Below are 16867 nucleotides of genomic sequence, written 5' to 3'. Positions count from 1 at the left end.
TCAGAACGCTACCTATTATAGTGTAATTTCGCAGGACCATACAGATTTGGTAGGGATGCGACAAATTTTCGTTCCACAACTTCAAAGAATGCTGAATATGTTCTTTCCTAGCCCCATCAATACAAAGGATAGAGGTGGATGAGTTAAAAGACAGGGAAAGAAATCAAAATCATATTTGTCCCTTACATGCACAGAAGTGAAGTGGAAGGAGTTGTTGAGAGAGTATATGTATGCTAAGTATGCCAGAAAAAATTGGCATAAATATAACTATCATATGATAGTTCCTTTAATAATATTCCTATAATTTCAGTCTAACTTAGATACAATATATATTAACCCTTATAGTGCAAGCGGGCCAATCCATTAGCCCGGGGGGTAGTATGTTCTAAGAGTGCCAGGGGCCTATCTGTCGGCCACGTTTTTTTACACTCACGCCTGTTATTGTGTTTCATGTAGCTTTGGAAACTATTTTTAGTATCTGTCATGTTTTAACGTACACGTAAGTTTTGGAAGCAAATTAATTTTAAAAATGGTTTCTGAAAATGTATATTGGGCTTTATGTAAATTTTTAAGTGCCACCCTACAAATTATAAAAAAAAATCCCTGACATTCTTCAGCATACCACACAAAATAGGCTGGCACTAAAGGGTTAAAGCTATATCAAAACAATTTTCTAGGGCAGGTTCAAACCTGTACCTTAATTTTAAACTTGGTTAACTTTGTAACAAATACATCTAGTACCACAGAGTCCATCTCTCCCTCCTCCAACATATCAGAACATCAACATTTAAGTCAGGCTGACCATAGGGCTAATTTATGACATCAAGCATGCCATCAAATAATATTATTGGAGGAATATAAACAGTGAGGTACTAAAAAAGAAAGGATTATGCACTAGCTATTGGAGTTAGCTATTAGCTACCATCACCTGCACGGAGGGAAAGGCCACTGCATTCATAAAATCTACTCTGCAGTACTGAAATACATAACACAAAGGATTTTTCGCATCAAACATGTTCCCTTTAAAATCCATAATAGAATATTTTACAGGTTATTAATGAAATGACCTTTAAGAGTACACCAAATATGAGCTCATATTTTATCAACCACCAATAGGAATAAAAGCTCACCTTTTCATTTCCTGCTGGCATAATATATTTCTTCATATTAGACTGTCCCTTCCATATCTAACCTTAGGCACATCAACTGCCTATATCCTTAATCTCTTTGTTAAGAAGGTGTGTCATTTCTTGATTGAGATCTTGAAATCTTGATTAGTTCCAATAAGAAAGATCCAAAACTAGTGAAAACTGCATAAATGAACCCACCTCATTTAGTTACTAAACAACTGTGAATAAGAGGACTTCAAGCACAAACAGTGAAAATGATGACGAGATAGAAAGGCTTGCCACTGCATGAAAATAATATTTAAATGAATATTGAATAACAATCTAATTCTATTACCCTATCTCTCTAATTATAATCCCTACAAATATTAAGGATTCAATTTTGGAAATAGATTTCTCTGGTACTTTAATAGTTAACCTTATCACATTTCTTCAGGATGGGGAACTACATTCTGAGGAATATGAAAGTATACTATTCAACACTGTAAATTTTATGACATGAAGCCATCTAATTAAATATTTCTGCACTAGTTCTAGTACTGTACTTAAGCATTTCTGCAATTGATTTACAAAGCCTCAATTCAGAGCTTTTCTATGAAACCACATTAGTTAATCTTAACCTGAATAATTACCCATTCCCAACCAAAAAGGAGAATGAGCAAGCACACATATTTTTGGTGCCTATTCCATGATCATGCATAATCAATACATCTATATCAACAGGAAAACATTTTACATTAATGAAATTAACAAATACAACTGGCACACAAATTCTAACAGAGCCAAGGTGCAATATGTATTTGATTCTTTTAATCTGATTTAAATATATTCAACTAAAACATTAAGAACACATCACTGTTTTCACTTCTTTCACATTGAATAGCCTTATTAATGTTGCATACACTTGAGCACCATTTCTCCATACATAAACTCCTTCGAAAGCACCCCTCTTTATTTTTTAACGATTCAATTTTGTAGAAAATATTAGAAATAATTTTAGGTTGATTTTCAGGCAAAACAAGGGGTAATACATTCAAAGCATAGGGTGCACTGCTACAGGCCCTCATGAGTGAGGAGTAATGTGCAGCATGATAGCAAATGATATCACAAACTTCCCATTTCCATAATTTATTAGACCCAATTAGGATGGCCCATAGTTATTTTTATTAATTTTACCATTTAAGGTAGGTTTTGAATGGGGTAGATACGAAGTACTCCGCCAGTGTTCCCGTCCTTCATGGACTTATCTCTTCAAATCACTATAAGGCCTACTCCTTTTCATTCTATCGAAAGTCCAATCCTCTTTTTTCCACTTCCTCTTTTACCCGGCATTCTTCCCTCTAAAACCGTTTTCCACATACCCCTCCCACTTACTAAATTTCATTCAAACTTTCTGTCACATCTGTATCTCATCTAGAAGATGCTGATCCTCACTCACCATGTCCAGCACTTTGCTGTCCCTCCTCCTCTTCCTCCATTTCAACTTCTCCATTCTTTTCCATACCGTATCTCCAGCCCCCCCCCCCCTGTGTTTTCTTGTCCTCATTGTGTGCATGCTCCTAAACAGTAAAGCACAACACTCCAGTTAAGACACTTCATTAGCCTTATCTTTAAACTCTTACACAATATTCCTCTCAACAGCTCATTCCTATTGCTTCCTTTGCTCCATTCCAATGCTTCCTTTGCTAATGCAAATCTCTTCCTGATGTCCTTACTGCTGAATCCGTTTTCCTCTAATGTGCTGCCCAAATACCTAATCCATTGCTCTACCAGCTCAAGCCCTTGCCCACTAACTTTTATCTTGAGTATGTATTTCATACAACTCATTCCAGCTCGTGATGCTTTACAAAATCATATAACTTTGGTCTCCATGCCATATACCTTGTAATGCCTGTCTGAAACAACCACCAGAGCCTGAACTCCTCTTTCCCAGTGGTTAATCAATGTCTGATCATCTGCGAACCTCACTGATTTAAAAAATCATTTTTCCTCTTAAACTCCACCTTCCCACTTATTCAACACCTCTCTTACCATCTCCTCAGAGTAAACATTAAAAGCAATGGCGATAATGGACAGCTTAGCCGCACTCCTAAGTCAACGCCAGTCCCTAGTTCTTCATCCACAACCCTCACTTTTGCAGTCTGGGATAAATACAGATTACTAATGAGCTGCCTATCCCTCCAATGAACACCTATTTTCTCAATGATCTCCATTAACATTTACCTAGTCCACTTTATCAAATGCTTTTTCAAAATCCATGAAGCAGGCATACATATCCTGATTATATCCTAGGTTCCTCTTCACTAGGGACCTTATTAGCTCTATTGAATTTTGGGCCTACTTCCCCTTTCTGAAACCAAACTGATTGTTGCCCAAATACTCTTTGCCCTTGCCTCGATTTGTCTGTTTAATATACTAGAATAATTTTTGCAACCTGCGATATTAGGCTAAAAGTCCCATAACCTCCACATTCCACAGCTTTCTTCTTCTTCAGAAGAGGAATTATAACCATGCTTACGAAATATCCAGCCACAACCCCAACTTATAGATCCTAGAAAAATCTTCTTTTACCATCCTTACTTATATTCTTTAGCAGCTCACATGGGATATTGCCCACCACTTTCCTAGCCTTCAACCATGGAGGGCTCTCTCAATTTCCATGCCTAAGATCCCCTGCCCAAGATGATTATCGTCCTCCACTGCACTTTCCTCCCTTTGTTAATCTTTTCGGCTTGCTCTCGCTTTCATATACTTCACATACTCCTTTCATCTACACTGAACCTCAGGTTGCTCAATGGTTACCCTCCGACTAGTCAAGGTCAAACTGGAGAGGAAGGGTTTAGTAGAAGTGAACGCAGCGAGGGAAGTGGAAGTAGAAATAGCATGAATCATAGCCAGGCAATCACCTGCATAGATAATTTGCAGTAAGTCCTGATTTCCTATAACCTATGCTGCGCATGGCGTGATCGAGTGCCCATTGCCTTTACAGGAATTCCATTCTCCTCTTTTCCAAGCATTGCGGTGCGCGATCGACCTCAGTGATCTTGGATTTGCATCCCATCCATTCAATTATTTATAAACGAAGACAAAATCAGTCAATCAATACAAACATATATATGTAGTTCATGAAGTTATGATGATGGTTATTGGTGTCACTCCTTACAGTGTGATTGAGCAATAACTGAAAATAATCAGGCGACCCTTAATGATGTTGTGGCCAGAATTTCAATGAGGGGGAAAATTATCTGAAAGAATATAAAAAAATACCTCACTACAGATGATTATTAAAAAAGCATTTTAATACTTCAAAAGTCTTTGGTACCATGAAGCAATAAGTTTCGACAGCATTTTTTATTTGTGTAAAATTTGAAATAAATAGAATAATACCAACGATACCTTTGAACCCATATGCAACAACGACATTATAAATTAAAGCATAATCCATTAAATGGCTATGGTAATCAAAGGCATATTTCATTAATGCAACAAAAATGCATTTAGTAACTACCAACATAATAATTATTATGACATAAATACAGTTAAAAATGATGAAAATAGGCATATCTAAAATGTCATGATGAAAAATTTTACAATAGTTATTATAGTCAATTAAACATTTAATTAATATGATTTCATAAAAAAAACATGGATTTCAAAATTTGTAAAAAGGACAATTCTCATTTACATACCTAATTTTAAATGTCGATTAATTTTTAATTTTCATAACCTGAGTTTGAGTAATATTTTAAAAATTTTCAATTTCATATTTTTGTACAATAATCTGACTTTTTTCTCAATTCTCAATCATGAAAGTGTTACATTAGAGGCACAGTCAGTATCAATTTATACATTACATATGATTATTTCATTTACTGTTTTACGGAGGACTCCCAAATCCTGAAATACTGACTGGATATCATTTAATATCTCTGACATACAACCCACAAGTTTTTCCTAATGAATCATGATTAATTTTTTAATATCAAACAGCTGAAAAAATGTGCTTTCTTTCACAGATCATAATTGCACATAAAACATAATGTCAGCCAAGTTAAAAATTAACATATTCATCAGTTTGTGTCCACAAAACCAAGGAAAAATTCATTAAAACATCTGAACCTGCTAGCATTTTTAAGAAGTTATCACAATTGATAGCAGGATTTAAAAACGGTAAACAAAACACCAAATACAGAATTGTATTACAAAAAAATCTTTTGTTTCCTCACCTTAATGGCTATCAAGCTGCATTCCTTAAAAGTTGCTTTCCACACCACCATCTTAAAGGCATTGCGTGACCAAGTCAAATTTACCCACAGAAGTCTTGATTCACACGAAAGTGGATGGAAATGCTGATTTGTAATAGGTGGCGCATTTGAACACACTCAGACATCACATGTTAGCACAAACACTCTCCCACTTAAGCACCATAAACTCAATACAATATGAATATAAAAAGTCATCCTCTCATTTCATTTCAACATGAAAACTTTCTGAAGAAATAAATATAGGCATGCTACTCTTGATTCTTCATTGTTATCAATAAGTACATTTCAATAAAATTTATAGCTACTATAAAACTCTTTCATCTCTTTTTTTCTCCACAACCATTAAGATATCTTGCACTTTAGCTGATGAATGATGATATTCAAACATCAAAAAAAAATTAGTCATCTTCATCATCATCATCTTCATCACCTAAATTGACAAAATGTCCTTGAACTGTTGATGATTGATGGTAACGTCGGCGAGAAGCAAAGTCTTCATTTTCTTCGGTGAGCTGTAATGGGGAGGAGGTAGCCAAACAATCTGGCTGAAGGGGGGTTACGACTATCTGCTCATACTCCTGAACACGTTTCCTATAATAGTTTAAAAAAATAAGCTGTGAGCACAGTAGGCACAGAGGTGTGCAAAAACATTTCAACTGTTCTTTATATACAGGATACAAATTACTCATAAATATTGTACAGTAAAAGATTGATAATCTGCAAATCTAGATAATAGAATAACCTAAACAATGGAAGGTTTTCCCGAGTTTTTCAAAATTTCTATTTTTCAAGTTGCATCACCGAAAGTACGGCTATCTTCTTGATTTAATCACCATCTCAAAGACTGGTTGTCTTCACTCTAATACCGTGAGAGCAAGTCAACTAATTTGCAGTTTTCTTCAGAAAAATATTTCCTTAAGTGACTTCGGGTACCTATATGTGGTGGTTTCACATTCACGGCCAACAGAAATTTCCAACATAATTCACGGCATTAACATACAATATCTTTTCCGCAAACTTTCCGGACTTAATTAGAAGAGGAATGGAAGTTGGGTGAAATTTACATTGCGAGCCTTGTACAGCCAAAATTACTTAAAATATATCTGAGGAGATTTGCAATTTTATGAAAAATGTGTGGCTCATGAATGATAATTGTTTATTTTCCTCCTGGAAATATGATTGATTGATTAACCTCCGACCACCATAAAGATAAATTCTACTCACGTCTTTTACGGACACCCACTCATTTTACAGCAGAGAGAATCAACATTTTTTTGTAACACATTTTTTTTGGATGCTGTTTTTCCAGGTGAAAGCACTTTTCTCTGATCAGAAGTTTGTCTTTTTTTGAAAATCCATGAGTGTAATAAGCAGTTCTTCAAGCGCACGAGCCTTGCATAGTTTTTATTTCAGACATGTCAAACCCTTTTCATAAGAAGATCTTATCAAAACATTTTTAACACTGACAAATGTGCAATCATCATATAATCAATAGATCAGGTGCTGAGTATTCAAAGTGGGATTACCTCCAATCATAGGATTTGATACATACAGATAAGTTTATCTTACAGTTAGTAGTCGTGAATATGGAATTTGCGATAGTTTTATGTTGAAAAATGTGGAAGAGAGAAAATATTGATGTTCTAGTCGGATTACAAAAGATGCCATTTTCCTTCCATCAGGTAGTCTCATCAAGATTACTTCAACAACTTATCTACCATCTCAATCTCGATTTCTCTCATCGCACGAAGAACTTTTTCAAATTTTTTAAATCTTCTTCAATCACGTCTATAATCATAAATGTTATGCATTTATTTGAGTTTTTCTCATTAATTGATCTTTTACTCAACCATGCATCCTTTCCACTAATGCCAACACATGTTGCGAAAAAAATATTTTCATGTTGAAGTGTTGCCTACATCCAGGTAACTGATATATTCCCCAAAAACATAGTAAATCTGGAATGTGTCTAGTCCCAAGCATTCCCAATTACCAATCTTCTACTGTTTTTCAAATACAAAATACAGTGGAACCTCCATCCATCGTTTTTCAAGGGGATGGATGAAAAAAACGATGAATGCAGGAAAACGATCATGGCGGGAATGTTTGGCTAGGTTGCCTATGTCCCAGGAAACGCTGGATTTTGGCGCGTAATTATGATATGTATTCATTAATGGATTCAAACAATATTTTAGCTGTTTACAGAAATATTATTACTTTATCGAAACACTTAGGTCATATTGTTGATTCGACTTATATCTCTTTCAAATATCCTAAAAAAACATGCCACCTTGCAAAAAATGTTTGCACTCCACTTGGCATTTGCACTGCTATTATGGATTTCTGTCTTATGTAAAAATTCTTATCCATAAATGTCATTTCAAGTAAACAAATTTACGACAGCAATGTGCATATTATACCTAAAACACCCGCTTTCGCCGATGCAGTGGTTGGTGGTGAGATGGATCAAAAAGGCCAAAATAGTTTATTATTTGAAATGTTCCTTTCTATCAATTTAAGTTTTAATATGATTGAGGCAATGTGCAAAGCGTGAACAATGTTGCATTAATCGTCAGCGGCACGCCCACCTGACCCTCGGCTTCATCCCACTTCTTGTTTTCACCAGGTATCTTACTCTACCCCCACCCCCGCCGTCATGTGCTAGTGGACAACCAGAGGCGTTTAGATATATTCACGCGCTTCTACCCCAGATTCTTTTCTTAATCTTCCATTATTTTCAGTCCATCTTATAAAGTTCCCACTTGTTTCTTCGGAAGGGCTATGGTCCGAAGACGAAAAAAAATAAAACTAATTAAAATGACAGCAGACTTTATTGAACCCACACGGAAAACACTCCATGGTTTTAAGTAAACCCACCCTGGGAAGTACGGAACCAATCGTACGAGGTGAAGTTCGGCACTAATGCTATCGCGTACGGCGTAAGCAGAGCTTGCTGCAGAGGGTGAAGCATGGCCACATGACTGCGTAATGAAATTTTTTGTCCTATAGAGAAGGCAACTTACCCACTCATTTCTAACAATAAGTAGCATAGCTCTAGATGAGCAGATGCATTCAGATTGCTAGTAGGGAGAAACAAAATATCCTGAGAAGATATAGCTTCATTAGCAACTCTGACAAGTGAGACTTGTAGCATAACTCGTAAATTGTAACCTGATGTCCTGTTTTTGAAAAAAAATGCTACATCAACTGCGTAGAAGCTCACAATCAGCTGCGAGGATATCGAGATTCGCCAGAAATCGCCATCGTATTATTCCAACTATTTCCTTGCTTAAAATGCTTAAATAACAATAGAAACACGTCGTGTTTGGTATCATTCTTTTTTGAATTACGTGCAAATTAGTAATATTTCAATCTAGTAATAGTATAATACCAATGCCGATATTTATTGTTAGATACTTTTTGTGCTAATAGGTGATTCATGCAGTAATTGACCTCCAGAAACTGGGAACTTTGAAGGAGATAGGCTGAAAAAATTCAGTGGACGAGAATCGGAGAGGTGTGAAACACGTTTCTATTGTTCTTGTGTAACTTGATATTTTCTTTCTAAGCTAAGGTATTTGTAATACGATTCCTGCGCGAGCTGGGACCTTTTTTTTTATTTAGGAGACGAGGAAAGCATCAGAGGGGGGAGGCGAGTGCTGAATGGAGGGGGATAGCAAATCTTGGGAAATGCGCTAATGTAACTATACCATGGCACTCACCTTCTCCCTATGGTAGTTCAATCTCCTGGGGAAGATTCAAACTGTGTGTCTGTCGTTATTAGCCACAAAAAACACGTTGTAAACACTTTGTCTCATTTCTGTCAAACGATGGATGTGGGAAAATTATATGACAGGACTGCGATCTTCAAAAGATCAATGCGGGAAAACGATACTTCGCGAAATGATAGATGCGGGAAAAAATTATATTGTCTTCATGGAACTTTATTTGGGACCAGGAATGGCGAACAATGAATGTGGGAAAATGATCAGTGCGGGAACAATAGATCAGGGTTCCACTGTACATATTGCTCTAAAAAACTGTATTTGAAATACAAAGATACAATTGTAATTTCAAAATATATTCTTGAAATACAAAATATACTCCTCCTTCGGACTGCAAAATTCAAATTTTTCATTGAAAAATATTAAGAATATTTACCTTATTTCATTGAAAACTATAACTAAGTAGCAAAGTACAGTAAACTCTCGATTATACGAAGCAGGATTTTACGAAGTTTTCGATTATACGAAGTGATAGTGCGGTCCCGGCGAAAAGCCTATGGTAAATACATGGTGCTATTCGATTATACGAAGTTTCGATTATACGAAATGTTTCGAATTTACGAACCTCGTATCGGTCCCCAGGAGCAAAAGGCATTTGTTTATACGAACTATGGCGAAATATTTGTCAACAAAACTAGTTACGCCGGCGTAAGTAGCTAAAATAAATCAGCGCTTCCAACTGTGGTTCATCAAAAGTGTGAAATCGTAAATGATAATGCAACTTTGGAGAGAAAGGGTTCGCCCAAAACCTCACGGTGGGAATTTAGGAGAAGTAGGACTTAATTAAAATATCGCGACTGATATAATGCCCCTATTTACGTGCCTATTCGTAAACATCGCATCGACAATACTTCGTAGTATAACATGTCAGGAAGGTCGAGCGGGGTATTTCGTACACTCCTAATTAACCCTTTGCACTGCTGTGAACGTACCTGGTACGTTCGCAAGGCAGGCTGCTGTGAACGTACTTCGAAGACTACTTGACTACTTTTCGCCGAAGCACTTCGAAGGATCCCTAATCCGGGACCCTTTCCTCGACGAGCTCACCCTCGCTGGCCCCTCTCTTCGACCCTCCGAGCGTGGGGCCTTTTCTCCCCAAAAGTGACCGCTCTGACTGCATTTTGAAAATTTATCAATCAATGCCATCATCAAAAATAATTGTTTGCATCGCACTCCTGCCTATCAGGCATTCAAGTACGTCTCTGAACCGTGTTTCTGCGATGAGGAATAACGACTTTTTTAACTTTGCTAAAATGGCCAAGTTAATAAAATTGCCATTTTTCATCGCAGAAACACGGTTCAAAGACGTACTTTATTTCCTCCACTACAATCGCAAATTGCTGGAAATCGGCCGGATTCCCTTTGATAGCGCATCATGAGGATGTTCTCGAGGTTGGTAATTGATACAACTAGCCTACTAGTAATTCTACTGCTATAATATCACGGCTATGGTTGATTCGTTACGTTATACATTCAGGAAGCAGCAGCGGATAAAATCGCGGAGGAGATTAGAGGCTTAAAAGATGATTTTGAAAATTTCTTGGAAAAAGCAGGAAGAGCACAGCGCGCAACATCAAACGATTATATTGCCCTTGACGATGATCTCCGGGCTTGCGACAATGGGACGCCGGTACATGCGTCGGAAGAAGCAGCGGCCGGGACTAGTCATAATAGCAGTGAAGACGAAGATGAAAGTGAAGTAATTTCACCAAATAAAAAAGAAGTACCCGCTGCCCTCCAAACATTAAGATATATTGATCTGGCTAACGAGTTAGGTCCCCAATTTCATTCCCATTTATGCAAGTGAGAAACCATGGTGGAAGCGGCGATGGAGAAGGGCAAAAAGGAAAAAAATAATTGATATTTTAGTAGTATCTTTTCGTGTATATAATAGCCTTCCTGAATAAACAACTTAAATATCTTAAGTATTGGGCTCTATTAACCACCAACTTATTTTTCAGTCTACTCGTAATGAAGACGCACTTCTAACCGTGAACTTTCTTCTCGCGCGTCTCCCCGTTTTCCCATGCCGAGAGATCTTTCTTTCCAAAGTCTTTGTTTACTTCCTCCCGCGACCTTCTGCTGATCTTGCTGACACCCATCTTACGCATCCCAAACCCCTCCTTCCCCAGCATTTCCCATTCACTCCCTCCCCCCTAAGGTGACAGAGGTCGAGTGCGTCGCAAAAAATACGGCCCCCAAACGTAGACTGAGGCAGAGCTGAAGGCCATTTCCCCACCCTTCTTTCTCCTACCCCCCTTCACCACTGTTCACCACTCCTTTGTGCTGACCACACTTCTTTCATCAGGCAATCCCCATCCCACTCTTATTCACCCCACCCACTGGGAACGTTCCCCGATTGTGGAGAAGGGCATGGTTCATCTTTACCTGCAACGGGGGTAAGTTATTAACAGGAGAGAGGCTGAAGAAGTATCTTCCACTATCAGGGAAATGGCGCCGCGCTTATAATTCTCTCTCTTCTTCTCTGCTGACGTTTCAATTGAAATTATTTTCTTTGCTCTTTCCTCACTATATTTATTTACGATTATTGCGCGACTATTTTTAGTGCTAAAGCTAAGAAAATCTTTTCTCTACGTCAATGATTCTTTGCATAACTTTCAATACGGAGGAGAAAGGGACACGAAAAGTAAATGAGGTGAATGTACAGGTTTTTGCGTGTCATTTTTGGGAATTCACGCAAGTGAACCAATACTTCACACACGTTGAGAAATGATGAAACATCTCTTGTAGAAAAACAATCAATGCGGATAATAACGTTTCCCTCTTTATTTCTCCGATAATGGAAGATGTTTCTCCTGTCGTTTTCCGGTTGGAACCTTGCTCCTGTCGGCATAAAAGAAGAGAGAGAAATACTATATGAACATAGCACTTCACACCCGGTATGAAGAATATGGTCCGGATGAAGAATAAAGTCTTTCGTAGCAACGTCTGCGAAGATGATGGAGCACAGTATCCGGACGGAGAGCTCAAACAGAATTTACTTCAAATATTTGCCAGAAGATAATCATATCCTACGAAATTTAGAATCGTAACTGAATCTCAACAAAAATAACCAATGGAAAAGATAGCACATTCAACTGAATATACAGAGTAACTCGAAATATTAACTTACGAAGGTTATTTAAGAAACGGGTGGAGGTCCTCGTTTTTCTTTTTTTTTTTCTCGTCACTGAACGATAGAGGGCGACATAAATGGCGGTTAGGCCGACTGCCGCTAACATTCCGTGGGTGCTGGAAACAAATATCTATCTTACGCGAACTTAATAGTTGTTATTCGCTCCTAACCACAAATTTATAACATTAAATTCTTATATAAACTTTGCAATTCATTATTTGATTACATTTTATAAACTGGTCGGGAATTTCTTAAGCGATCGTTGATGTTGAAGTATGAACAAGATGTGGGAATTTTATGGTGGTACAGGCATCCCCCGAGTTACGTAAGGGATGCGTTCCGGCAGACTCTGCGTAAGTCGAAATTTACGTAAGTCGAACCTTTGCCTTAGTGCTTCAGAGATTGCGATCGGCGCAGTGAAATTCTCTGCGGAGAAATAAGCGGTAAATTCTCGAGGAAGTTTCATTCAATTCACTGCGACATTCATGAACTCTACCGCGTATTCTTACGTTATTAGATACAAAATCGATAAATATTAATATAGTCTGAGAGTTGCATCTCGAGCATTGCCAATCTAAATGCGTGATATTATTCCCAGAGTTGACCGATCGCGTGGATTCGGAAAAGTACAGTATCTCAACGCTACATTACTAAACTGAATACTTAAATTGATTCATTATGTTATACTGCGATCTAAGGGCCCATAGAATGCGTCGTATACCTACCTATAATCATTATATCTTCTGCCTTTTATATATTACCTTGATCGATGAATCTGGTGGTTTCACTGTCACAGTTAATACACATAGGAGTGTCTAGGACGGTCTAGGATTACGAGCAAATAACACACACAAAAATACCAGCAAATTACTATATTCTTAGATACATTCTCACGCACATACACTCAATCTTTCACGCACGGAAACATACTCTTATTCTCTCATATCTCAATAAAATGAATGATAACGTGAAAATATCATCATTTGAATATTTACTTCGCTGGAAACATCGAAGAGTAATATTTCCAAAGCACGAAGCTAATTAAAAGTGAGCTTTTATTCAGCCAACTCCGTCATTAACGTGAAATAAAGTTAGTGGGGAAAAGCTATCAATGACGCAATATTCATTCACAGTTGCACACAATATGAGAGAACGAGAAAATGCAGCTTAATAAAATTTTTCGCCAGAAACATGTAAAAAATTACGCAATTAATATCGTGCGTCAACTTTTTCTTAACTTTTTCGCGGCGTTCATTGCCAACACTCAAAATTTCAATGCCATTACGTGCGTACTAAACAATTCTTTTCCGCAATAAATATTTCTGCTTGAACTTTATTTTCTTTTAATTCCACAGATGGAAATGTCCAAACTTAAGGATACAATTTTTAAATAGTTGAAAGTCGGAGTTCGGGTGTGAATGCTGTATAACAAGTTGTATCGTACAGGAATGAGCGCAACCACTTCCATCGCTAGAACTGCAAATTTTCACGTTGATTGCTGACTTGGGATTTATAAGCGATTTTTACACAGAAATTAATGAAAATTCCTTCGAGGAATGACAAAAAAGGGTCAATTTGTTACGTTTAGCTGGTAAAAGACTCGATAACTATTCGATTTTTTTCTACCATAGGTTGTACGAGCGAATATCTACTTCTTCGCGCTCGCATTCGAAAATTAACGTAATCATTTGAAATACGGTTATCGCTTACGTAAGTACGGATTTACGTAAGTCGAGACATACGTAACTCGGGGGATGCCTGTATAATTATTTAACGATTTTTCACATCATAAATCGATAACAAAAAGCCTTTTCTATGAATTATACCGAGAATAACCACCGAAAACATTTAAATAAGACCACTAAAGACAAAAAACGGCGGAAGAAACAAAAGCGAACATTTTTTTCGTGACTTATGAAAAAGGTTTGAATTTACGAAACTCGATTTTACGAAGTGCCGATTTTCCGGTCCCACTGACTTCGTAAAATCAAGAGTTTACTGTAATTCCAAATGGATTTATTGAACTTGAACTAGGAATTGATGATGAATATTAAAATCAGATTTATACATTCAAAAAATTATCATTCAAGAGAAAATTACTTATTACACAGAATAAAGGATGAGATGCATGATGATTTTGTGGCTGAGAGCTTTCAGAGAAACCTGAGATGAGGCGAATCCTATCTTTCAGATTTTGCTAATTTCCTATTTTCCCATACCATGCATAAAAAGCATAAAAAGTTTAAGTTACGCTCCTCCTACATGGGTTTTCATGAGAAGGTTGATAAATGGACGTGGGAGAAGAATACTGGAAGAAAAAGTGGTTAGTCTAGAAAGTTCATTTCAAGATTCAGCATGTCTGTGGGTGTTCACGAAATAGTTTATAAAATGGGGATTCATTCTGTAACGCAACATTTTATAAATGTAAATGGAGAATATTCTACAGATAAAAATTGCAAAATTGAACAGGTATGCAATTTTCTTTGTCTCAGCTTTCATTTGAAAATATCTTGACTCAATTTATCATTTGAGTCGAAAGCACAAAACGAGTTTAATTGTATGCAACAACATTACCAATTGTTATATATATAATGGCATTATTAATGCTAATATGAATAAAAAATGCATCACGTGCAAATAAATTAAGTGGAAAAATTGTGAAAGGTCTTATTTAAAAATTATTAAAAATTTCAAAACTTGCCATGCCACAAACCAAATATGGTATCAATATTATTAGCTTATATTAAGAGGAGGTAACACAAATTTCTTTAAACATATAAACCAACCACAAAAAATTCCTATTTAGAATTCAAAGCAGAAAACAAAATCCTTCACCATAATAAGAATTAATACACAATTCCTCAAAAAATTAGAATAAAAATGTGTTACTGCATTTACAGCTTTGATAAAAAAAGTGCAAGTCATTACCCAAAAATTCGGTTATTCAACCAAAAATATGATTATTCTCAGATGGTTACTTTTGAGTGGAGTGAGTGATTTGAGTATTACGTATGTACTCACTTGATATCATGAAATTCCCCCAAAAGGTAAGAGTAACAAAAATATTTACCCCATTAATCGCAGGAGAGAGTTCTTGAGCCATCGGAGAAATCTGAATTGAGAGGCCAAGCCAGGAGTGACCGCTGGGTTTGCTCGGCCAACATAAAACCACACCAAAAATACAACCAAGATATTTACAAGAGCATACACCCAATTAACTAAAAACATTATCAGTAACTTCACCAACGCCTGCAATATAATTAGGAAAGTGTTAACAAACACACTCTGAATTCAAAACAAACACACAATACACAATCACCAAAAAAATCAATGTGAATTTCATCAATTGACAATAACATTAAATTTTCATGACAGACAAAACTAAATCTTTTGATTAAAATAGAAGAGGTAACTAATTTACAATAGCAATTTCTATACAGAACATTTTACACATATCTCATTCAAAATCAAAAATTTTACTAGGGTTCTTTCCACACAAGCTAAATTACAACCAGCAAGTAGTGGCAACTTTTCCAAAATTAGGATACTAATACATAATGGCAGGCTGTCAGTACTGAAAACATGGTCATTGCAAGTATAGAGTCTGGAATGGGCGCAGTATTTTCACTTTGAGTAAGGCAGAATATTTCAGCCCAGTGGCCCCAGAGATAGCATATTATACACCATAAATGTAAAAACCAAGGGGACTGCATAGGGGAGGCCCAATTCTATCCCATAGAAAGAAGGCTGATTTTAGTTGCCACTTCGATCGCACTACAATCGGTTCTCAAAATGTCTACAGTGCGGTGATGAGGGTAATGCAATCCTCAAACATCCAATATTTTGCAGTATAATGTTTGTTAATGCGAGGTATAACATTGAAAAGTAATGAATTTGATCGATCACATCACCATGCATATAAATTTCCGTTAATAACCCCAATTATACCTTATTTTCCCGTGAAACTCGGATCAATTTGTCTGTCAGTGACACAAGTGGCAACAAGCCCATTTAAATGTGCGGGAGTGACAACACTTTTAGAGGCCGACTTGAGGAGCCTCTTTTGTAATACATGAGGTAAAAACAATGCAAATATATTAAATAAGATTAACCCCTGCAGTGTAATTTTCTTTGTAAGTGATGCTCAAAATTTCTTATAAGAGCCAACATCGCCTGAATTGAATCTAAATTCAAGGACCAAAAACAAAACAATATTTTAATTTAAAAACTGACTGCATTTCTTATTCACATAAATGGCCAAAATATGACAAAAGGAAACAATCTATATGTTTTCTGAATATGAAACTCAAATCATTAAATATATTAAATTAAATAACATTCAAGTCATACAATTTTCAATTATAATTAGGGATGGGAAGTTTGAATAGTCGAATCACCAAACACCTCGAATAATGAGCTTTTTACACTATTCAATATACGATGACACAAAGTCATCAATCATTTGAATTTTGAATACACAGCACAAATAGTTTGTGATTCAATTTTAATCCATTGACAATGGTTGGGTTTAACATGAAGGTTTGCACATTTGGT

General features: G+C 36.5%; 1 protein-coding gene across 7 annotated transcripts in view; it reads right to left on the bottom strand.

Annotated features, from left to right (window-relative positions):
• Positions 1–4405: 4405 nt before the first annotated feature.
• LOC124153939 (solute carrier family 12 member 8) overlaps positions 4406–16867 on the bottom strand; it is a 51621-nt gene continuing 39159 nt past the window's right edge. For 6 of the 7 annotated variants that reach the window (XM_046527354.1, XM_046527357.1, XM_046527356.1 and 3 more), the window contains 2 exons: positions 15384–15562; positions 4406–5983 (listed from right to left, as the gene is read on the bottom strand). In XM_046527354.1, coding sequence (XP_046383310.1) covers positions 5791–5983; positions 15384–15562 — 372 coding nt within the window. In that variant the 3' untranslated portion in view covers positions 4406–5790. The remainder of the gene's footprint in view (positions 5984–15383; positions 15563–16867) is intronic. The other variant, XM_046527360.1, reaches the window with a different exon arrangement.

The sequence above is a fragment of the Ischnura elegans genome, chromosome 2, assembly GCF_921293095.1.
Source record: "Ischnura elegans chromosome 2, ioIscEleg1.1, whole genome shotgun sequence".
Taxonomy (NCBI): Eukaryota; Metazoa; Arthropoda; class Insecta; order Odonata; family Coenagrionidae; genus Ischnura; species Ischnura elegans.
This window is presented reverse-complemented; position numbering and strand designations above follow the sequence as displayed.